The sequence below is a fragment of the Ceratotherium simum genome, chromosome 15, assembly GCF_057802395.1.
Source record: "Ceratotherium simum simum isolate JZ-2026a chromosome 15, ASM5780239v1, whole genome shotgun sequence".
Taxonomy (NCBI): Eukaryota; Metazoa; Chordata; class Mammalia; order Perissodactyla; family Rhinocerotidae; genus Ceratotherium; species Ceratotherium simum.
In genome coordinates this window covers 29,179,893-29,204,793 of record NC_141914.1, presented here as the reverse complement: position 1 = coordinate 29,204,793, position 24,901 = coordinate 29,179,893, and the positions used below count along the sequence as shown (strand labels likewise).

General features: G+C 34.5%; 1 protein-coding gene across 3 annotated transcripts in view; it reads right to left on the bottom strand.

Moving 5' to 3' along the window:
• Window positions 1-1,940: 1,940 nt before the first annotated feature.
• Window positions 1,941-24,901, bottom strand: part of ACAP2 (ArfGAP with coiled-coil, ankyrin repeat and PH domains 2) — a 154,745-nt gene continuing 131,784 nt past the window's right edge. For 2 of the 3 annotated variants that reach the window (XM_014783070.2, XM_004424554.3), the window contains 10 exons: window positions 24,020-24,228; window positions 23,606-23,675; window positions 20,729-20,820; window positions 19,168-19,352; window positions 17,971-18,063; window positions 16,755-16,942; window positions 16,218-16,327; window positions 14,573-14,683; window positions 12,316-12,377; window positions 1,941-6,426 (listed from right to left, as the gene is read on the bottom strand). In XM_014783070.2, the coding sequence (XP_014638556.1) occupies window positions 6,326-6,426; window positions 12,316-12,377; window positions 14,573-14,683; window positions 16,218-16,327; window positions 16,755-16,942; window positions 17,971-18,063; window positions 19,168-19,352; window positions 20,729-20,820; window positions 23,606-23,675; window positions 24,020-24,228 (1,221 nt within the window). In that variant the 3' untranslated portion in view covers window positions 1,941-6,325. The remainder of the gene's footprint in view (window positions 6,427-12,315; window positions 12,378-14,572; window positions 14,684-16,217; window positions 16,328-16,754; window positions 16,943-17,970; window positions 18,064-19,167; window positions 19,353-20,728; window positions 20,821-23,605; window positions 23,676-24,019; window positions 24,229-24,901) is intronic. The other variant, XM_087439831.1, reaches the window with a different exon arrangement.

Here is a 24,901-nt window from a genome sequence, read left to right as displayed (position 1 = left end):
GACTCATTAAATGAGGCTCAAAAATATACCCACTCATTGTGAACCAGCATTTTCACTTCTAGGAATTCATCCTAAGGAAATAATTAAGAATGTACTCAAACATTTAGCCATAAGGATAAAGCAGAGCTAGGTTTATGATGGCAAGAAATTGGTATCTAATGTTCATCAATAAATTGGTTAAACTAAAATAATGAAGCTGTCATTAAAAGTGAGGTAGTCAACAAACTGCAAGTGGAAATTTTTTAAAAAATAAGTGGAGGAAGAACCATAGATTTAGAAACTCAAGACACATATTAGCCAACTGCAATAAATGAAACTTACATGAATTCTGATTTGAAGAACCTGTTTTTAAAAAACACATTTGAGACAATTGGGAAAATCTGAATACTGACTATATAGTTTTATAGTTTAAGTAAGTGTGATATTATGATTGGGTTTTTTTAAGAGTCCTTTTAGAGATACATACTGAACAAGTTGTTGGTGACATGTCTAGGATTAGGTTAAAAAAAAAATCCAGGGAAGAGGAAACATGGGTGGGAGTACAGATAAAACAATGTTAGCCATGAGCTAATAGCTACTGAAGTTATTCTACTTTTGTATATGTTTGAAATTTTCCATAAGATATTTTTTAAAATCCTCCTAAAATGATGTAGAATACTTAACTTAGGACTTAAAAATTTGTTCCCCATTTATTAAGTGAAAGAAGCAGGTAACAAAACAGTACGATCCCATTGTATATAAATAAAAATGCACCCACCCAAAGGTCTAAAAGGGCATAATACCAAAGACGTAACAGTTTCTTCCTTGATATTCTCCAACAGAACTTCCTATGATGATGGATATTTTCTATAATCTGCCCTGTTCAAAACAGTAGTCACTAGAGCCAGCTCTGATGGCCTAGTGGTTAAAGTTCCACGTACTCCACTTCAGTGGCCCAGGTTCCATTCCCAGGCATGGAACCACACCACTCGTCTGTCAGTAGCCATGCTGTGGCGGTGGCTCACACAGAAGAACCAGAAGGACTTACATGTAGAATATACAACTACGTACTGGGGCTTTGGGGAGGAAAAAAAAAGACAAAGATTGGCAACAGATGTTAGCTCCAGGTGACTCTTTCCCAGGGGGAAAAAAAAAACAGTAGTCACTAGGCACATGACTAGTGAGCTCTTAAAATGTGGCAGTGTGACAGATGAACTGAACTCTTAATTTTGCCTAATTTTAATTAATTTAAATTTCAATAGCCACACGTGCCTAGTGGAAACCACACTGGACAGCATAGGCAGATGATGGAATTACGGCTGTCTTCTTTACTTATCATTATTTAAACATTTTTCTACGAGGAAAAGACATTGTTTTGCAATAATGAAAATGTAGGCTGTTTGTTTTCATTTAAAAACATTTACTGACTATCGATGTAGGTTCTCTCCCTCACAGAACTATTCTGAAAATGAAATGAAGTGGAATAAAACAAGTTATATATAAAAAATTTATGTTTCCACTTTCAATTAACTTTTAAAGGCAAGGCAAAGGCAGGCAATTCACTTCCAGGTCTGTTCCTTCAATCCATTCCTTCATTCTCAATTCACATAAAAACATGTTTTTGTTCATTTACTAAAAGGATTGAGTGTGAATGTGTTGCCTCGATTAGGAACTTCAACAGATATGTCAATCATAATGGAAAAAAATTAGAGCTGGGTCAAAAATTGCCTTTGTGGTTTTTAGCTAATGAATTAATTGGGAGCCATATAGCTCTGTGAGCACACACAATAAAATATTTAAAAGATCAAAATGGATTTCTTGATTGAAGCAATCAGCAAATAGGAGCAATCTGGATGAATCTGACAGGGCTGGAAAGGAATATAGGACCTTAAACATGACAGTCGTTAACAGATACGTCTGCAGTTGTAGTTCACAATAAAGTGGAAGTCTGAGCACAAAAAAAGTATGCCAGAGGTGAGATTTTTATTGACTTATTATCATAATTTTTCAGCATACAAAGTATTTAATCAACTATAATATTTACAATTCTTACATAATGTACATTTTAGAATAACTATAAAGATAATGTACTTTGCTCCATTTACAATGACAACCTACAGTAGAACTACATTCACGAATAGATACAAATCCTCTACATACTAATAAAAAGTAAATGGAGTGTTGGTTATACATTCTTTAAAATATACCTTTTCACAGGTAGCAAGAAATATTACATGTAATAAGTCTTTATGACTGGAATGATCCAGAAATACCACAAAGCACAAGTAAACACATAAAGAAAAGTAGCTCATCATTTCCAAAAGTTAACCTTTAGCCTTTGTGTAAGATAAATGGTGCCAACAATCTTTATAATGTAGCGAGCTTTCCCTGTTTAAAATGAACACCCAAAAGGTGGGGAAGGGTGTTGAGGAAAAATAAGCAAGTCTAGAACATAAGATAATGAAAACATCAACAGAGAGAAAAGTTTAATCAAACTTTGCTTCCCTGCCCCCACTATCCCATTTTAAGTACATACATTTATGTAAACAGAAAAGAATGTCCACAAAACCATATTTATAGATGTCAGGATTCAGCCAAACTGAATCCAAGCCCCTAAAAGTTATCTTTCATTTGGAAGCATCAAGAAATTGATAAGTATATGGTGAATTAAAATTATGTTTTTCTTTCATTAATGTTTGTTATTGCAAAAATGTAAAATTCCTACAATTCAATGTCTTCAAATCCTAATCTATTCCTTCAAGGTAATTTTATATCCAGGTTCTCCAGAATATCTGGAGTCTTTGTTATCAAAACACAAGGAAAGCTGGCAGTCATTATCAGATTTTGCTGCTTTACAATGATTCAAATCATTTCATGATACGAGTAAAGTGCCTCTGACTAGCAGTCAGTCAGACAGGGGTTCTGGTTCAGCTATACCACCAACTAGCAAAGCAGTGACCCCCTCTGTAAAACAAGAGGAGCAGCCCAGGATCAAAGAAGGGACAATGCTGGTGCTCTTAGATTACGATCTCAGAAGTCCTACTGTGAGATCAGGTGAGATAAAGTAATGTCTCAGAGCTCTGTTTTTCTGGAGGGCACTGTGAGGAGCAGAACAGTACACAAAGGGATGTTGTTCTAGTTTCTCCTTGTTACATCCACTCATTTTATTTGTGAGGAGCTCTGATTCCAAAAATAGTAACTACTAGTCATGCTCTTTCCACAGTATCATGCAGGTCTGAAGTCATTCTGGACATACCATTCTATAAAAATATATCATTTTTCCAGCTCATGTCCATGATCAAAAGTGCTATTAAACAGAGAAGTTAATTTCACAATATAAGAGAAATGTGGGAATGTCTTATTATTCAAAATGGGCAGTAAATTTAGTCTTAAATACAATTTGGTTTATTGTGACCATACTTTACACATGTAAAATCATATTTTTAAAACACTGCTTAACACATCACAAACTTAAATTGTTCAGACTGTGAAAGTACAAACTTCTTTTCAAAATGCACGCATGAAGAACCAAAGTACATATTCCAAATTAAATCTATATGTTTTGGAAAGTAAACACCAAAGTTCATTAAAATCCACAGTGAAGAACCGTATAAATTAGGCAAACACTGAATGTAGTGAATCCCTGGAAATTTCTGAATTTCTAAGGATTGTACCAAAAGTAATTTTTAAATCCTTAGAAATCTTAACCATATAAGTGTTACAATGAAAAACTGCAAGTAACTATTTAATTACCGCTAGTCTAGTTCTAACGTGAAACTGCACTTTATGAACTCCTCATAGTCTTGCTATTCTTATTTTTATATTAATCTAACTTTTAAGTCAATGAGCTAATGATAATGAGCTACAGAATGATGATAAGGAATCAGAAACTATTATCAGCCAGTTAGCAAAAGAAAACAAAGAGCAATCACATCGACTTATGAAGCCCAAGCGTATGATTAACATTGTTTACACTATAATTTCTCATAATGCATTGAATAATTCACAGCATAATAACACTCTGATTTGTTACATACTATAGAAAAGCTATTAGTTGACACAGCTAAATTCACCTTGGTAAGAGCCAACCGACTTTGTTACTACTTGTAACTATTAATTTACTTTCAAGCCTTGCTGTTTACTGCATCATTTCTGCCAAATTTAATCCAAATTGGGTCTTGATATATTCAAGAAACCAAGCCACAGAAATGTATTTTTGTATTGGCAGGCTCCCTGTACTGTTCAAGATTTCGCTTTCTCTGAAGATATTCAGAACCATGATCATCTTTAGCACTCTTCAATTACATACTCTAACCCTTAAATACAAGTGGACACTAAGTACTGCCACATGAACAACTCCTGACTCAAGCCATGGGAGGTAAAAGTGTCATCAAGAATTGGCTTCACAACCAGAGATCTCAGAGGTGATCTGAAGCACCAAAGGCTGGATCCAAAAGGAAAACTGCCTAGGCTTCCTCAGGTAAACATAAGGAGCTTTAGGAGTGAAGTCCTAGGATTAAAACAGGAAGAGGCACTACAACGGGAAAGTGAGTCTCTCTTTTCTTTTCTCTTTCTATTTGTTCGTTTTCGACATATTTTCTTATCCTTGAGTTTTTCGGACAATTAATTTCAAAGTACACTCTAACAAAAATGTTACAAATCAGACTGTTGCAAAGCCGGATGATCCGTGACTCTGAGGTGAAATAGGAAAGATTCAATGTTCCTGTTATTATTGTAATTAAAATACAAGGCTTTGGAAGTTGGCCTTTTCTTAGAAATAATTCACAAATATATTTTATCCTTATCTAGTATACAGTGATTATTACTAAATAAGCATTATATGCATGCAATGTGGACACACAAATATGGAAGATTTTTCTGTGATGTGAATTTATTTCCGTATAATATACTCCTATTTAGATAGATCTGTTTTGACATTTAATCAACTTATAAAACTCTAGTTACTGGAGGGGAAATGTTATAAAATTTATCATCTACCCAATTAAATATAATTTCTCCACTTACTTGATAACTCAAGTTTAAAAACTTCTCTTATTTAGAAACTGAGTGCCAATAATATTACTTACATGTAACTTATAAAAGAAGATTAAACTTAATTGTTGACAATTTTAGAAAGAAACCATAAGGCCAATTACTTAATTATTTTATACTCCTAACAAGATATGTCAATCAAAGATGTAATCAGACTAACTTGTAACATGTACATATAAATTAGTATACCACAATATTTTGGAATTCAAAGGTCTGTGATTCATGTAAGCAAATATTAAAGCTATATAGATGCTATAATTTAAAAGAATGTACACTGTGTACAAGTACACAGGACAGATGTTGGAAAAGTTAAAAAGCAACTTACTGCTGTATATTTTAGTTTAAACCAAGAAAAACATGAGTTTTTTTCCTCCTTTTAGAGAGATTTTTCTCTCAACTAGGAGCAATAGCAAAAATGTATCTTGAAAAGAACAAATTTCAAATATAAAAATGTTCTACATTATTTTATAAATCAACTTTTCCTTTGAAAGTTACAATCTGATGAAAGCATAATTTTGCAACATTCAAATAACCTCTGAAACAGAGTTTTATTACATCAATAAATTTGTCAAGGTTTTAAGGAAATCAGCCCAACAATGAAGAACTACACTTCTATAACTGAGATTCTTTTGGTGATTAAAAAAACATTAAGGGCTTCTTTTTGCTTTATAAACTGGAATAAACCTAAAGGACTAAGTTATGTCTACCTGTAGAGCCATTATATGCCTGTTAAAGTACTGGACAATAACCAGACATCTAAGGAGTATAACTGCATTTATGAGCAAATGGGAGAAACATAGTCTCTAGTTCTAATAATTAAATAATATTGTGTGTATGACAGCTAGGCTACCAAAAAGCAAAAAACAATTTCTGAACCACCAAAAATCATTAGGGAAGCTAAAGAAAAGACATAATTCTCGAGCAGGCAGGACAGTCGCCTCCCACTTGATGCAGATATGCTTGACTGGCACGTGCATCCTGGCACGATGCATAGAAAAAAATCAATGCTACCATCCACTGGCAAAAAAAGAGGTTTTGTCTAAACTCCTAGCATCTTGTAACCTAAAAAAACAGCCCTTTAAACAGGCTTTTTTTTTTAATAAAAGAAGTCTCTCCCAACTACTAGAGATCAATGTTTTAGTTTATAAAAATATCAATGAATGGGTACCTTTTTCTAAACCATTCAACATCTACTAAAATTAAGAAGCAGAAGTAAAGCAGTAAAAATCTGTGAATTTTCAGATGTACACATTAGGGGGTCACCAGACTTAATATTTTTTCCTTCTTAAAAAATTCAGAATTTCTGTGAATCTTGCTGGAAACGATTTAGTTTCTCTGGATTATTGGAGGCCATTTGGGAAAAATCACGAAAAATGTCCTGGTAAGTTTCATCACCTGCATGAAAGTAAAATAAGGACATTTTTTAAATTTATACATTGAAAGTATTAAAAACAACATTCGTTTTTATGACTAGTAACTATTTCATAATTCATTACATTAAAATTTTGTTCAGATGAGCATTTTTGGAAGGAAAAAGACCAACTAAATATAAATGCTGGGAAAGTATATAGAGAAAGAAAAAAAAAAACTATACCTGAAAAGCACCTCAGATGCAGCCACAGAGGAAAGTTCAGAGTTAGAAAAGAGCAAAGATGCAAGTGTTTTAAAGCAATGTAAAGAAATACATTTATTAACACATGAGAAATAAAGCTCATTCTAAATGAGGTATAGTAAACAAAGCATTCTTTAAATAAACATTTCCCTTGATCAAGGCCAAAAGAAAAGACCAAAAACAAATACTAATGTTTCTGATGGATGCAAGTTATTAACAAGACAAAACTGATAATCAGGTGGGGAAAAAGCCTCCTATTTTAATGTTATCTTTTAATTAAAAGGCATTTTAATTTAAATAGCATGTGAAAAAGTAATTCTTTACTCAAACTTTAAAACTAATGCACTAATGCACTGCTTACTAAGCTTATAAAATAATAAAGTCTAGAAAATGACTATAAAATCATAGTTGCACATTTAGTCAGAAGTTTTTTGTCTACTGTCAGTGATATGAGCAAGAATGCTATGACAAAAGGGGAATAAATACCACAGACATCTGTTAAATTAGTAATACACATATGTATAAATGTACAAATATGCCTGCAGAGAAGCAGATTATAGATATTGATCCTACAGCAGACTGAATATGACATTTTTCTTGCCATGAGAAACTAAATATATACACACACAGATTAATTCCTCACACAAAGGATTTGTATAAAGTAAAATCTTATTTTCAAGATGAATCATTCATCATAAATGCTCCCTATTAAACATTAGCTTTATATAGAAGCTTGGGATAGGGCCGACCCTGTGGCTTAGCGGTTACGTGCGCGCGCTCTGCTACTGGCGCCCCGGTTTTCAGATCCCAGGCACGCACCAACCCACTGCTTGTTGGGCCATGTTGAGGCAGCGTCCCACATACAGCAACTAGCAGGATGTACAACTATAACATACAACTATCTACTGGGGCTTTGGGGAGAAAAAGGGGAAAAAAAAAAAAAGAAGCTTGGGATAGTTCTGTTTTCAAGATTTAGACCATCAAATACTGTTTTAGATAATTATTGTTGCAACACAGTTTTATAATTATTTCCCATAACATACCTTGCATCCATCTTATTACAAACTCATTACTACAGTTGTTAATAGTGCAGTAAGTTTTGTCAGCTTTTAAAAAGCGAGATTTTTGAGGCAATAGATGTCATACCAAAAGCTAAAGAATTAGAAAAAAGATGGGGGAGGGGGATAAAGATCTAGTAAAAAGGTCTAACAGCATAACCCAAGATTTTCAATAAAAAATTTTAATACTTTTAATATTTAGTCACTTTTAACATTTAGTCTACGTAAAAAGCAAGTTATTAAAATCTCCATATAGTTTTCATTTAGCCCTGGAAATTTTCTCATGACCTGAATCAATCTACTTTAAAAAGAAAACATACAGTGAGAAGAGAATCTTAATAGGTTGGCTAAGAGTAATATCTAACTCATATTATTGTTACTAAAACAATAAAAATAAAGGTTGATATGCTGGAACAACTGGTAAGATAATCCAATTACACCATGATTTCTTACAAGATTACTCCCACATTAAAAGACAAACTACAATTTATTCCCATTTTTAGCCACTCTAAAAGATATAAAATAAACTGAGAGAGACCAACATTAAATATCAATTAACAAACCATACAAAATATTTTAAAATTTTTCTTATTCTTAGATGTTGAATTAAAATATTTAAAATATTTATTGTAAACATTATAAATATTTTTAAAATACTATTTAAACTGGAGAGTGTGGAATTTTACTTTCCAACAAAGTGTAAAGTGCCGATTATAATACAAAAATATCACACTGATTTTACCGTTCAACACCAGAAGTAACATAAAAGGCACACGTTATACATTCAAGAAGAACTAGGAAAAAGGATCTAGCAGACACTAATGCCAAATAGTTTACAGATAGCACCAGATGAGCATTCTTAAGTATTACAACAGTACAATGGCAATATATGGCTTCTACTATTAGCAATGCATATTTTGTATAACAAGCTGTGGGATTTTTTTTTCTTTTTGTGGTTTTCCAGTTTTTGTTTTTAAATCATCTAGTACCTATTACACAAGTACATTTTAGTAGAACCATTGTACCATGCAAAATAAATTATAAGATCTTTTATTCACTGAATTAAATGCTTCCTTGAAGCAAATTGTTGGTGCTACACTAATCATTGGTTTCACTTACCGAATACATTTTAAAAGAGTTAATACAAAAGGAAATCTCACCTTCACACATACACAGAAAACTTTTTGTTAACATTCAGTTTCTAACAAAACATTAATTAATGGACTATCAATATAATACCTTTCTTAGGCCTCAAAATGTGTTGTCAGAAAGCAAACACTACAATAACAATAGTGACTAAGATATTTAATATAGTTAACACAAATTGAACTTCAATGTGATTCTTTAAAATTTAAATATAATTTTAATCATTTAGAACTTTTCCCAAGGCAAATATAACTTGTCTACACTAGAATACAGAATCAAGAATCAGAATATGTTGCCCCGGAAAGTTCATAGAAGTACATTTAACAGTTCATAAATGGTCAACAACCAATCACCCAATATTTGTAATGCTAAGTTATATCCTTTAAATTACTTAATCACATTCTATTTCTCTTCAGCAAGTTAACTCTTCTATGTGCTTAGACAGTTCTGAGTTATTAAAATGTGGATTGTCATATTTCCACTGATAGTTTAACATAGTTTTTGATTTTTGGTATTCAGAATATCCATTGCAACAGTAGTTATGATGATCCAAGATTTTGCTGATTTTGCTCTAGAAATGCACTCCCCTCAAAGAGATGGCAGCATGTGAGACCCCACCCTCAGGTGATCAAGTGTATGATTCTGCCTCTTCTGGGTTGATTACAGCTTCCTCTTTATAACTGACTAGATCAGTGACCAACCTTTACCAGCAACATACTCACATAACCAGCAGCGGTTCAATAAACCAATGACTTTCAACTGGCGGAGAAACTCTGCCAACAGTCAAGAGGAGTCAACGAGCCAGAGATTGTGGGAACTACCAAACTGGTTTCCAACAATTGAGACCAGGGCACGATACTTCACTCACCCACCCAGTCCTCCTAAGAGTTGTAGGAATTGATAAAGAGGGATACATCTTCCCTTCAGGAAATGTGTGCTTTTACATCACCTTGCAAAAAATAGAGAGTCTCAGATCCTTAGGATTGTAGACAGAAAATTCAGAAGTGGGGTTTCCTAGAAATAGGTCTATGCTTCCCAAAGATTATATCTGAGTCTCTTAAATGGTAGAGCTCTTCATTATCAAAAGATTGAAAATACCTGCATTTAAAAATTACCCAGAATTCTGAGGTTTTCTTTCTATTGCTAGGCAACAAAAAAAAGGGTCCAGATAAAACAATCAACCAAATCTATGAGACAAAAATTTACAGTGATAAGCAGAGGGGAAAAATAAAGACCTACTGCCTGAGCAAACACGTTTGCTCTCCAAAGACTCACAAAGGAAAAGAAAAGTCGCCAGAGAGCAACTGCTGTGCCATTTCACCACGTCACCTGTATAAGTACAAAGCATTCTGCTTTAAATATGAGACCCTCTAAATGAATTAAAAATCGAATTATCATCAAGATGATCCTCAAATGATCAAAATCTCATTTTATTCTGCTGATAATGCCATTTCCAGAATTCTGATCTATTTTTTAACCTCTAAACTAAAATTTGAGAGTGGTAGGAAAGCTTGTTTTTTAAAATGAGGCTTTTTTGCAAATTTTCATTCAAATAAATTGGAAAAACTATTTTTCTACTGATGAGTGGAAGGTGTATACTCATAAACTTATACATAAAACGACAGTGAAAGAGACATCTGAACGCTCCTAAAATGGTGGCAGCAGAAGCCCAAGCAATTTGGGTGGAACTAGAAGTTGCGAGAACATAGAGGCCCTGCCCTTTCAAGCTTCCAACTCCAGAGAAAGGTCGACCACTGACCTTCTGACTAATCAGTTGGGTGTAACTTCATCAGCAAACACCATAAGGAAAGAGCAGCTAACCAAACATTTAAGTTTAAAATTTCAGGGAAAAAAAATTGCTTAACTTAAAATCTTGAAGTTCACACTTATCTCACAAATCTCAGGTCATATCCTTTGAATAATTTTTATTTTAAAGTGCTTAAACACAAAGGCCTCAAAAGTGGCCTAGTAATACTATCACTTAAGTATATCTGTCACAAAATTATAACTTATTTAAAATCTAACATTCACGCTTAAAACATATGGGTGAAATTCAGAATTAATGCTGAGACTTCACCCTTAATCAGCACTCTTACATCTTGGTCTATCATGAGTCAGTAGTACTGTTTGATCCATAGGATTCAAGTGGGACACTCTAGATTAGAACTATCTAGCAGAAGTGCTTCTATTCTCAAAGTCCTTACTTGTTCCCTATTAAATTAGACCAAAAATAAGTAGTAAACACAGTCCTCTGAGAAAAGAACGGCCCCACATTTTATATTAATTATATATTAATCTGATTAAAATAAAAGTAAATGGCTGAAGCTAGCATAAAGTACCGAAATTTCAAAACAATATTTAAACAAAAAGAATAGATGATATTACCAAGCCACTTTTAAAATAATATATTAATTTTCATTGAAAAAAAATCAAATATATTAAATATTCTCAATTATTTTAGTCATGAATTCCTGAAATTTTTTACTAATATGTATATGAATTTAAAACAGATAAATTAGTAATTCATATACTCAAATTCATGAAACTGGAGATCCAATTATTACTCTCTTCATTGTAAAGAATGTCTAATTAGGATGTGTTCAAAAAAATGAATCTGATCAGCAACACTGCTTCCTTTTCTTGACATCTTGACTCAAAGGTAAATATTATTCAAAATGAGACTTGAACTGATCCTGAGCTGATATTTCTCTAAAGGAATAAGTCTACTTTGCCATCAGATTCATGAAATATTGTTATAAACACTTCCATTTATCCAACAGATATTGTCCAATTGCTTGGGGCAAAGCTACAAGATAAAATTAGACCTTTTCCCTATACCTTTTAAATGAACTCTACTCCCATTATGGACTTCCTAACCTACTGGTAAATTTTATTTTTAAACTTTCAACTCATTTTTAGATCAGAGTACAAAACTCTTAATTCAATAAACTTTTTCTAGGTATTTTCCATACTGATTTTTTATATGCCCAACACATGGTGATTTGTTTTTTCCCTGAACACAATTTATAGAAATTCCCTGAATAAAAAAAAAACAAAAAAACAATTTTGTTATATTCACATGACAGCTAAAGAGAATTCCAAAAAGAAAACAACTATTGTGCTGCTGTAAGTGTATAAAGATGCATTATCATTCCATTCACTTCACTGGAATGTATATGGAAGACATCTGTACAGCAGATAAAGAAGTCAGCAGCCAGAGTTAAATACAGCAAGTAAATGTGTACTGTAATAGGAATAGTTATGGATTTTTAAAGGCCCGGGAGTTAGCCACCCCCAAGATTTCAGTAAGTAGTACAGACCTAACAACTCACAATTTACAAGTTATAAAAACTCTATAGTAATAAGTGAGTTTGCTAAAGAACTATGAATCTTCCAATTGTAAACTGATAAATTCCTGAATGCATTTCTTATACTGCATTTCAGTATGGTTATTAGTAGAATATTGACCTGGCTGTCCATAAAGTCCTTCTGATTCCCGCATCTCTTCATTCATTCTTGCTAAACGTAACCTAAAATTAAAGAAAATTATTTTTTAGATGAAGTTATACAATATAAAAATTCATAAACTAATGAATTACATTAGCAGGTACATGCACTGGTGTAGTTTTTTTCTTTTACCAGTATTCCCCTCTAAAATAAAGAGCCTTTTAGTTTATCAGACCCAGCAATCTGAGATACAAAAATAACTGTATTTTACTTTAGACAATTTTCATGACCGAAGACAGTAAAAGATTTCTGACGACTGCATTTCGGCTCTGGTTAAGCAGGATTCTTGTAGCACCTCCAGCAGCTTGATTCCTTCAGATGCTCTCAGAGAATTCCTGGCTTCTACAGCAACCTGTCAAACTTTAACTGCCAAATGCTGAAATTACTGCTTCTATAGTATGGAAGCAATAGTCTGTCATAAGTTCATTCTGGTTCACCCTGAGGTGAGGTAGTTCCAGACATATAAATAGCATGTGTTAGCTATAAATACTAGGAATATATTTTGATATACAAACATTATAATAAATGACCACAAGTTACCAAGATTTTCCCAAAGTTACCATATTGGTTATATATTCCTTTTTGGGTTATTCATCCTGCAGCAGGCAGCCATGTAGCACCAGATTAAGATGATGAGAATTTCCGTCCATTTTCTTACTAACTTACTAATTTTGAAACAGGCAAATGTTGCCTTTGGTGCCCCTCTCCTACTTTGTACTACTTGCCTGTCCTTCAAGCCACCAAATACTCACTGCCTTCCCAGACCTCTATCACCCTCGTGTAACATGCTCTCTCTGGCAAATGCAGCATCTGACATGGGCTTTTCCTATCTTCAGTACCACAATTCTCTCCCGTCTCCTTTCTCAACCACTGTGTGAATTAATAATAGTGCCATAAGTCTGCCTTTGGTATTTGAACTTTTCAAAGAAGACATCTATTTTCAAAAATTTTTAAGTGAAACTGAAGTCCTCACACAAAGTGTAATGAGAAAATGTAGACAATTTGAGAACAGATATTTTTGAGGAAGAGGGGCCACTACTATAAGAATTGCCTGGGAACCTTGCAAAACCAGGGTTTGTTTCTCTATACTATTCCTACCTTTTCTTTAATAACTTATCTTTCTCCAATTGTAACTCTATATTAATTTAATAGTTCTAAATTAGCCGACAATAGCCTCCACAATAACAATTCCTCCAGTGGTGAAAGGAAGTTGAGTACAGAGAAAGTATGTTTTGCTGTTTTGTTTGTTTTATTTGGCAGGGGTCAGAGAGGGGTGATATAGGGCAAGTCAAGAATTCTCAGTGGGAGCTCAGGAGTTCAAGGCAGTCGTGGGAGTTTCTCTTTGTAAGTGACTGAGATTCAGCAGTCTGGATGGAACTCTCTCTACTCATATGATAGAAGTTCAACAGTTCTGGGCTTCGTTTAGCCCAGAATAGCATGAATAAGTGACTTCATACAACATATGCCTGAGATTTCCTATATAACAATGAAGTGTACGTGACAATCACATTTCTAGATTCCAAGTATAACAAACAACTTTGATTTAAGATGAAAATCAAATTAAGACCTCAAAATTCTTTAACAGATAATATTAAATTGTATCTAAACATTCAAGAACAAGGATTTTTATTTTAAATAGAGTATTCATGTGAGTAATTCTTTAAAAAAACAAGCACAAACCGATCCCTAAGTATCACTGCCCAAAGGCAATGCAACTGCAAAAGTTACTACTATCAATGCAGCCAGCCCCCTACTTATAATACTCCGATTCCTGAGTTATTAGAATAATTGCCTGTTCCTATACCAGTCCAACCCCCGCCCCAGTGCTGTACTAACAGTTAGAGAATACATATTAGAGAAGTCACTGGTTTTCTGTTCCTACTGGTCAAGCAGTATAACAGAAGTGGCTAAGAACATGGGTTTTAGAGCCAGAATTCTTGGTTTCAAAGCCCAACTCCATCACTTACTAGTGTCTCAAATTATCTGTGGTTTGGCTTCCTTATAAAATGAGGCTAATAATAATAACAACAACTCTCCCTCATAGGGTTGTTGTGAGAACCAAATAAGTTCATGTATGTAAAGTGCTTAATACATTTAATGTGCTTAAAGAAGTACATGGCATATAGCAAACAACCAACCAAGTTTAAAGTTCACACCTATGCATGAAACTCGATGTTAAAACCCTGTACAAGTGATCAAGTAAAACGAAAACACTTACAAGGTCACTATATCAGCGTTGGCTGCTTCCACAGCTATACTCAAAGGGTCTTTCCCTTCTTCATCAGTGGCATGTTGATTGGCACCTCGTTTTAGGAACAAACATACCTGCCTATTTAAAGAAACAGCATTTTTGTGATATTGCCAATAAGAGAAAAATTAGTATTCACCTTAAAAAATAAAAATCACTACCCAACTTAAAGAAATAACATTTTCATTAGGGAATTCTTGATTCATTCTACAAATATTTATTGAACACTGACTCCAATAATAATTTACCATGATCAGCATTTTACAAATCTCAAGATATTTTCATGTTTAACCAGGTAATGTATAGCATAGTGGGAGCTATAAATTATGGTCCTTATCCTCAAAGAATATCATAAAAAGATGTCCACAGATATCTAAACTTAAATAAAACAAAAATCACTAAAAGTCATTATTTGGGAAAGAAGGAAGCCAAAGCAATGTTAACATCATAATATGTTAATAATACAGCAACAAAGAGTGGGAAGCAATCCTCCCGCTATACTCCACAAATATTCATAACCTGAAGAAATTGACAAAAATAAAAAAAATGGAAGAATGAGTAAATGAAGTCTATGAGGTAAAATGAGAAGAATTATGCTTAAGAAGAAAACAAAAAGGATGAGTTAAATACTATCATTTTTAAGTATAGAAAAATTTTTGTGATGATGTAATTGAACTGAATCTCTTTGCTGACAGAGGGAAAGAAAACAAGCTATGATAAAAATAAAAGATGCTTGGGGCCAGCCCGGTGGCACAGCAGTTAAGTTCACATGCTCCGCTTCAGATCCTGGGCGTGGACCTACTCACCGCTCATCAAGCCATGCTGAGGTGGCAGCCCACATAGAACAACTAGAAGGACCTACAACTAGGATATACAACTATGTACTGGGTGGGGGCTTTGGGGAAAAAAAGAAGACAAGAGGAAGATTGGCAACAGATATTAGCTCAGGGCCAATCTTCCTCAAAAAACATATAAATAAATAAATAAAACAAAAAAAAGATGCTATAAATAAACAAAAAATAACAGCTTCTTACTTGTCAAGGTAATAAGAATTGGAAATCCTGAGATGCTTCATTAAAAAACAATCACCATGATACAAACTTAAAGTCCAATTTCATGCCTTTAATGTTGCATGAGTCTAAATATTACTCCAGAAGCCACAACATCAATGGCACAGACTAAGAATTTACTTTAAAATTTGACTTTAGCTACCCTACAGGAAAACTAAAGTGTCCAAAGTTACAAAATTCTCCCAAAATATGTGTGCTATGTACATAATGTATGTGTACATGCATAAATACACACAAACACAGACTTAAGCTATCTGACAAAATTGCCATAATTTCAGTAACAGTTTTAAATACTTAAACTGATCTATACAAATGACAAGTGAAATTCAAAGTAAGCATTGCAATTTTCTTATCTGAAAAGTTAACAGTAGCATTTTTCTGAATGAGATTTTTAAAATTTCAAATTCCATCATGACAGTATAAGTCATAGGAAAGTATCACTTTACAAACTCTATCTAATGGCCTTAACCTTAGAAAAAGCAAAACATTATTTCAAAATAACTTTTCAAATAAAATCTACTTAAATATGTAAGCACTATAGTTACCCAGTGTGCCCTAAGACGGTGGCATGGTGCAGTGGTCCCCGCCCTTGCACATCTCTTTGGTTCACGTTAGCACCATTCTGTAGGAGAAACTCGCATGTCACCAAAGAGCCCTTAGAGGAAAAAAGGAGATAACAATGTACAAAAAACAAACAATAATATATTTCTATTAAAAACAGAGTATTTACTTCACTCTAATAGCCTTTCTATTTCATCCTCCCCAAAAGAGAAAATACCCCCCAGCAAACGCAGAGAAATGATAAATTATACTATTTTCTTCCCAAGAACTACTTCTAATACGGATTCAATATGCAGCTTGTAATCCAGCAAAACACACTACTTTTATTACCAGAATTCTCTTCCATTAAGAACAACAAATTGAACCTACACAATCAAAGTGATACTCAGAAATCATTACTAGCTTCTTCTATTTTTCAACCCATCTCTTACAGCAAAAAATAAAGCTAAGGCTATGTTCAGAATGAATTATGATTTCTTATATTTTACTACCACTGAAAATCTCAATGTACAAATTCATACCCCTAATACAGCCTGAATAAGTGGTGTTGCTTTGTTTTCATCTGAATTAGCCCAGTTCACATCTGCACCATGAGCCAAAGCCTCAGCCATTTTAGGAAGATTTTTTTCATATGAAGCCCTATAAAGCTGGAGTCCTGGATTAAGATGTTTAGAGTCGAGAAACACAGAGGAGTCTTGCCTTTCTCCCTCTGAAAAGCAAACACAAATACATCAATAAAAATGAGCTCTTGGCAGAGAGGGAGAGAATGGAAAGTTGTTTCATAGGTACAGAGTTTCAGTTTCGTACGATGAAAAGAGTTCCGTGGATGGATAGTACTGATGGCAGCACAACAATGTGAACAGGCTTACTGTCACTGAACTGTACACTTAAAAATGGCTAGGATGGTAAATTATGTTATGTGTATCTTACCACAATTTTTAAAAAAATGAATTCTTAATTGTGTCACAATGTGAAAGTTGGGACTTAAGAAACTACTAATTTAACAAAATGAGCTAATGGGAGATTTCCACAAAGACATTTTATTTCTAATAAACTAATCACTCCCCACTCAACGTTCTTCTCTTATAATGACACTGATTGGTATGCCAGGACTTCATGATCTTGCAAGTATCCAATGGCTAGGTTAATTACCCTGTACTAGATTAAAATTAGGTATATTCCTATAAGCCTGAACTTAAGGACTTGGAAGAGGCAGTAAGAATTCCTAAAGAATTTCACTACTAAACCAAACCTCACTTTATTCCTAGGATGGTCACACTGGCAGTACAAGCAATTCAAATAATCTGAAGAATGCTTATGATCCTGAGTATTCTGCAAGACCAAAATCATAAAGGAGAGAATACAGGAGTAAAGCACAGGTCAGAAGAAAAACCTAATAGTGAGGGAGTTGATGATCTCTTTCTCTTGATAAGAAAAGACAGCTATAAAAAAAGATAAAGAGTAATACGACATAAAGTTCATGTGGACTAAAAATTATCCTTAGCTATTAACAAGACACTTTTAGCACATATCATGAAGCTTAGGAGAATGTACAGCTAGGAGAAAACTTCCAAATATGAAAAGAAATAGCTGCTTTCTCATTTAACTGTATTACTCCTCCCTTAGTACCTTCTAAAAGACTAACCACTTCCTTTAGAAACCATCTAATCAAGACTAATTACACATATATTTTTCAGCCAACAATACCAATTAACAATGAATTTCCTCAAAACTCACCAGGCTCATATAAACTATTGGCTGACACTGTGGAGGGTAAAGATTCTCTTCCATCATCAGAGCTCTGCTGGATTCCACTGTCATTACTTTTGACTGTTTTAAAGAAAAATCAGCTAGTGATTAAAGTTCGAGCCATTAAGAAAACCATCTCCCACAAACAATGAGGTTTTAAAATGAGCTCTGATACATCAACATGAACTCAGCCACCACCACTAGAATACATTTAACATGACTTTAATCCTTTTGAACACTTAGCTTATCAAAATATGAAGCAATCACAAAGCCTGAAAATAAACTTATTTTCAGAGTTGTAACACATCTCATTACCCCATAATATGTCAGGAATAGTAAGAGCTTAATTTATTGTATGACTGTAAGTAATGTGTAATTCTGAGACAATGGGTAACATCTAGAGAAATGGCCACACCGCACAATGACCACTGGCACAGACTTGGAATGCTCCACAAGAGTAGTACTTACTACTACGTAGTTTTGAAGAAGTATCAAAGTAGGAGAAGAGTGAATCTAGCTCATCAGGACAGAACAGAGACTCCCGCCTGGCCTCGTCGCTATTTACAGCAACCACTGGGGACATGCAAGTTAGCAAAGCACAAAGCAGGCCATAAGAAGGGAAAAGGGCAGGAAAAAATGTTACTGGGAAAAATTTAGGAGGAAAAAAATAGGAAGGATATTAGGTAGTTAATCAGATATTTAGGGCTTTTTACCATAATAGATTTATAATTCCCATCTCCCCTCGCATTTTAAGCAGTTTTACTCCTTAGAATATACACATTACCTAGAAATGTGAATTACCTAGACACTACAGTCATGGGCCGCGTAACAACGTTTCAATCAATGACCGACTGCATATACAACAGTGGTCCGATAAGATTAGTACCATATAGCCTAGATGTGTAGTAGGCTATACCACCTAGGTTTGCATAAGTACACCCTATGATGTTCATGCAACAATGAAATCACCTCAGGACGCATTTCTCAGAACATATCCCTGTCGTTAAGCGATGCATGACTGTATTTAAAGTTAATTGTTTTAAAGACACCATTTTTTCTTAGAATATGAAGAAGGAAACAAATTTTTAGTATTTATAAAACCTACAATAGCTACTAATTCAGAGATTAAGAAAGAGACTTCAGCTTAAGAAAAGATTTATATACACATTAAGTAAACTGTAATACCTGAACTTTGGGGAGATGCTCTGATTTGGTCACCTGGCCCAAGTTTAGAAATGCTCAGCCTCTTTTCTTCGCAACTTTTGGAGATAATCTTTTTTTCCTGCTCAGGAGGTGATGATGATATAGAATATTTATCCACAAATTTCCTCTCCACATATTTTGCTCTGATATATGCCTCTTTCTCCTGTCTGGTATACATAAAAATGTCATGATGTTCTGCTTAATCTCTTAGCATTGCTAATACTGAAAAGAAGCCATCATATATTCACTATTTCAAAGAAAGTCACTAAATGTACTACTAGTTAAAACTGAATTTGTGACATTACGCAACATATTTTCCTTCCAAATATTTAATGAACTATGATTTCATGTTCAAATGAAATACAAATAATAAACTAACTGAAAAATCACAAGTATTAACACGGCACTCTCTTATTCTCTTAATTTCTGTGCTCATTCATTTCTATACATATGCTTTTTACAGAATGAAAAACTTTACCAAGAAAACTATAAAATTTATAGCAATTAATTTTAATTTCATTTTTACTCCAATAAATAATGATACATACTAAACTATCACTAGTGATGGCCATAATTTTTCATAAGACAACTACTTTAAAGCAATATAGCATTCCTAACTTAAGGGGGGAAATAGATGTCACATTTTAAACTTCTGATTTATGGTACAATCATAAAATGCCAGGTCTGTTCTGTATCTTTTCTTATATTGTTAAAATGCTTAGGTCTTTGACTAAAACAGAAGGATATTTCAATGTCTGAAATAACTCAAACAGCTATGCTTTAGCAAATAAATAATCTGATTTAAGTGATACTGATTTAGAGAGCAATAACTTTAAAATAGTATTGATTAGCCATAAAGATTTAGTCAAACATAAAATGCCAACATAGGATTATGGCAAATAAAATTTTAATGCTAAAAATAAAGAATCATAAAGACTAAAAACAACATCAACAACAAAAGCTAATTATGTACCTTAAAGGCACTTTTAGCCACTTGGTTCAATGAGCCTCCATATGTAGAAATAGAAGTATAATTTCGAACACAGCAATTAAGTACTCTGCAAACAGAAGCTACCTTTTTCACTTTTAATTCTTCAACATCATAATGCCATGTATGAAGTATGTGATTAACAAATATTTGCGGAACTAAATCAAACAATGTAAAATTATTCATTGTAAGTAGTAGAAACTTGATTCTTGGACACGTTAACGAACAGATTATCTCGTTTTAAAGGCCTGTCACTAACAGAACTTGGGTCCACTTTAACTGCTAAGAGCTTCTTTTACATTCCTACATACAGACTTAATTTTTAAGATTCTCTCTCATCTGGAGACTATAATTGATTATCTGATCAATAAAATATAATTATCTAATTAACATACCCAAGAAAGAGACAGCCACGTTTTAACAGAAGCAGTAATGATCTCTTCTAAACAGTCTGTCTCAATATTATGTATCCCTTACAGTGAAATAAAATCATAGCTGTATTCCTGATTAGGGGGGGAAAAAAAAAGTAACAAATTAAGACAACTGAAATAGTACCTTTGTCCTGGTTGTGGTTTCTTTATTCCCATTTTTTCCACGTTAGCTTCATAAACTCGATTTATAACATCATTCCCCAACTCACACATAAGCTGTTTGATAGGAAAATAGAAAAAAATAAGCTATAAATTTCTTAAAATACTAAAAAAGTCATTAAAGCAAGTTTCTTGTTAATGCCATCCAGTCAATTCTGACTCCCAGCGACCCTGTGTACTGCAGAGCAGAACCCTGTTGGGTCTTTTTTGCACCATCCTCTCACCTCCCGGCATTATAATAGACAATGCTCTGCTGATATTTGCAGGGTTTTCACGGCCAATTTTTCCAAAGTGTGTGGCCAGGTCCTTCTTCCTAGTCTGTGTTAGTCTGGAAGCTCCGCTGAAACCTGTGTCCACTATGGGTGACCCTGCTGGTATTTGAAACAGCAGTGGGACAGCTTTCAGCATCACAGCCACACGCAGCCACCACGGTGTGACAACCAAGAGACGGGTGGTGTGGTTCCCTGACTGTAAACAAACTTGGGAAACGAACCCGGGCAACAGCAGTGAGAGAGTCAATCTTAACCACTAGATCACCAGGGCTGGCCATTGAAGCAAGTGCAGCTAATTAATTCCTTTGCATATTCTGTAATTGCTCATTCCACATAGAAATTTAAAGTTAAAACAAAATGACACAAGGACTGAGAGCAGTATCACCATTTTGCCGTTCTTCACCAGAATACCTCCTCTAGAAGATTACCAGTCATACAAGAAAAGGTTTCTCCTCACCCATCTTCTACTAGTTTTCTATCCCTCCACTGTGACTAGCACAATGCTGCATATTATTCACGATGTCTGATGAATTAACTGGCAAAAGAAGCCTAAGGCAAGAGAGGTAAAGTTTAAACAACTCAGAACTGAGGTAAACTATTGTCTCCTTATAGTTTATATATAAATATTTCAAAATACACTGTTTAAAAGTTTCAGTAATTTTTTAAAATGTATAAGATAGTTGTGTTTCAACCAAATTTTCTTTTTTCTTTTTTTTTAATAATTTTATTTATTTATTTATTTATTCCCCCAAAGCCCCAGTAGATAGTTGTATGTCATAGCTGCACATCCTTCTAGTTGCTGTATGTGGGACGTGGCCTCAGCATGGTCGGAGAAGTGATGCTTCGGTGCGCACCAGGGATCTGAACCCGGGCCGCCAGCAGCGGAGCGCAAGCACTTAACCGCTAAGCCACGGGGCCGGCCCCCAAATTTTCTTTTTTTATAATTTTATTTATTCATTTTTCCCCCAAAGCCCCAGTAGATAGGTGTATGTCATAGTTGCACATCCTTCTAGTTGCTTTATGTGGGACGCGGCCTCAGCATGGCCAGAGAAGCAGTGCGTCGGTGCATGCCCGGGATCCGAACCCAGGCCGCCAGTAGCGGAGCGCGCGCACTTAACCGCTAAGCCACGGGGCCAGCCCAAGTTTTCTTTTTTTTTTTTTTTTTAAAGATTTTATTTATTTTATTTTTTCCCCCCCAAAGCTCCAGTGGATAGTTGTTTGTCGTAGCTGCACATCCTTCTAGTTGCTGTATGTGGGACTCGGCCTCAGGATGAACGGAGAAGTGGTGCCTCGATGCGCACCCGGGATCCGAACCCGGGCCGCCAGCATCGCAGCGCGCGCACTTAACCACCAAGCCACAGGGCCGGCCCACAGCCCAAGTTTTCTAAATTGAATCTGCTGAGTTCATATCCACACACAAAGTTGAGGCAGATATTAGATTTCTACCCCTCAATCCCCACTCCATCTTCTCATTTGAATTCATAACAATTACTAGAAGCTATCTAAATAGGGCTCTACCTTAGGAGCCAACTTATCACTTTCATTTAGATATTTATACAATAATTCCACAAAGCAAATTTTTTACTTTACACAACAGACAGGATTACCAGTTTATCTATGGTTTGAAATAAAAACATAAGCACATTAAGAACACAATTTTCAGACAGAAACAAATGCAGAGAACACTACAACCTTTAAACTAAAATACTTTTTTCAATATAGTAAACTAAATAGTTAGAATTAAAGGAGTATCCTATTAACTGTTCAGAGTTTTATAAATCTTATTAGAAATCCAGTTGTGATCTAAAATTATTTATGACATTTTCATACACGTGAATCCTTACACAGGGAAAAAGGGTATCTTGGTTTGATGATTACTACCCTGACAAATACAAATTCGCAAACAGTCCTACGCTAAAACAACCCAATGATAACAACATGCGAAACCAATCCATTATGGAGCTTACCATATAGCAATATGTCTCGTATTTCTAACAAGAATTTATATAATTATAAAAGATTAAAATTAAGGCACAGAATCTAAAATATTTTTTGAGAAAACATAAAAATGTAGGAACGATGGTTTCCTTAATAAGTGAACTGACTGGGAGTTAAGAGTATTACATAAACTTAGCAATTTTTTTTTTTTTAGGTGAGGAAGATTAGCCCTGAGCTAACATCCGAGGCCAATCCTCCTGTTTTTTTGCTGAGGAAAATTGGCCCCGGGCTAACATCCGTGCTCACCTTCCTCTACTTTATATGGGACACCGCCACAGCACAGCTTGACAAGCGGTGCGTTGGTGTGCGCCCGGGGATCCAAACCTGCGAACCCCGGGCTGCCAAAGCAGAGCGTTTGCAGTTAACCGCTACGCCACTGGTCTGGCCCCAAACTTAGCAATTTTTAAAACCCAATATGAAAACACCAAATTGCCAAAACAGCCTCAGATATGTTCCAACACAATTTAGTTCATTGTTAGCATTGAGAAACTCATACATTTGTAAACTAAGATTCTAAATCCTGACTTTTTCGGTGAAAATATGAAGTATTTTTAAGCAAATATTTATTTTACCTTTAAAAGTTCAGGCTCCCAGGTGTCTAATGTTAAAGAACGTACTTTTGAAAAATGAACTCCAAGACTCCTAAGCAGGAAAAAAAAGACTGCATTAATATATGAAACTATCAAGCCTCTACTCTATTTGCATATTACACAAATTATTTTTCTCTTTCAACGTGACATATTCTCTAATATAGCCTCAACACATATATAAGTAGGGATAGATCTTCTGGTTTATAATGAATGGTGAATCAAAGTCCTCAAAAGACTTCACAAATCAGAATTTTAACCACTCTACAACAGGTACCAAGATACAAACTGGCAGTCAAATTAGGCAAATGAAAAAGGTTCTCAAACCAACGGGACATGATTAATTTATAATGTGTGTTTATCCAAAAGAAGTCTCTCACCCTAGGATGGCCTACCCACCGGTGAATCCCAGAACACTCGATACACAGGGTGATGCCCAGGTTGATGCTGGCCCACCGTGGGTCCGCCAGACCACAGTCACAACAGCTGGCATTGCCAGGGATACACTGGACTCGCTGCAGCGCACTTTCTCCTTTCAATAATTTATCTTTTGACTCACTTCCAGAATCCAGGCTTCCTGTGGATGGAGATGATTTCTTATCCAGCTTCTAAAAGAATTAAGAATTATTTGTTTAAAAAAAAAAAAAAAAGATTGTAATACTATGCTGCACACTACATGCTCCTAACAAAAGCTTCCAATCAATAAATTGAAGGCCTATAATGGGCCTAAGCCAGACATTGTTCTAGGCATTAGAGATTCAAGGATAAAAAAATATAGATTCCTCCATCAATTGGCTTTTAGCTTTGTGGGGAAAAACATACAAACATTGAAAATTGTGTGTGCGTGTGTATATATATATATAAAATAACTGACACAATGAACCTATGTACAAGATATGAAGGCAAAGAGAAGGGGAATACTAATTTAACATGCAGGGTGAGAGACAGAGGGAGTAAACACAAGACTATTAAAACTCAAGAATAAAATAAATATTTTATATCAAGTTTTTCCAAGATACTCAGTGACCTGCAAACAAGTTGTTTCAATTACTGCAGTGAACACCTGGAAATGGTATGGCCTTTTACTAAAGAACAGATCAATTACATAATTATAATTATAGAGTCTATCAACAATAGAATGCACAATGTCTAAAATCTCACAGGCTATTAGGAAACCAGGAGAAAAGCAAAAGGTGGCGGATAGGTAAAAAGCTAATTTTTTTGTGTGTGTGTGAGGAAGATCAGCCCTGAGCTAACATCCGACACCAATCCTCCTCTTTT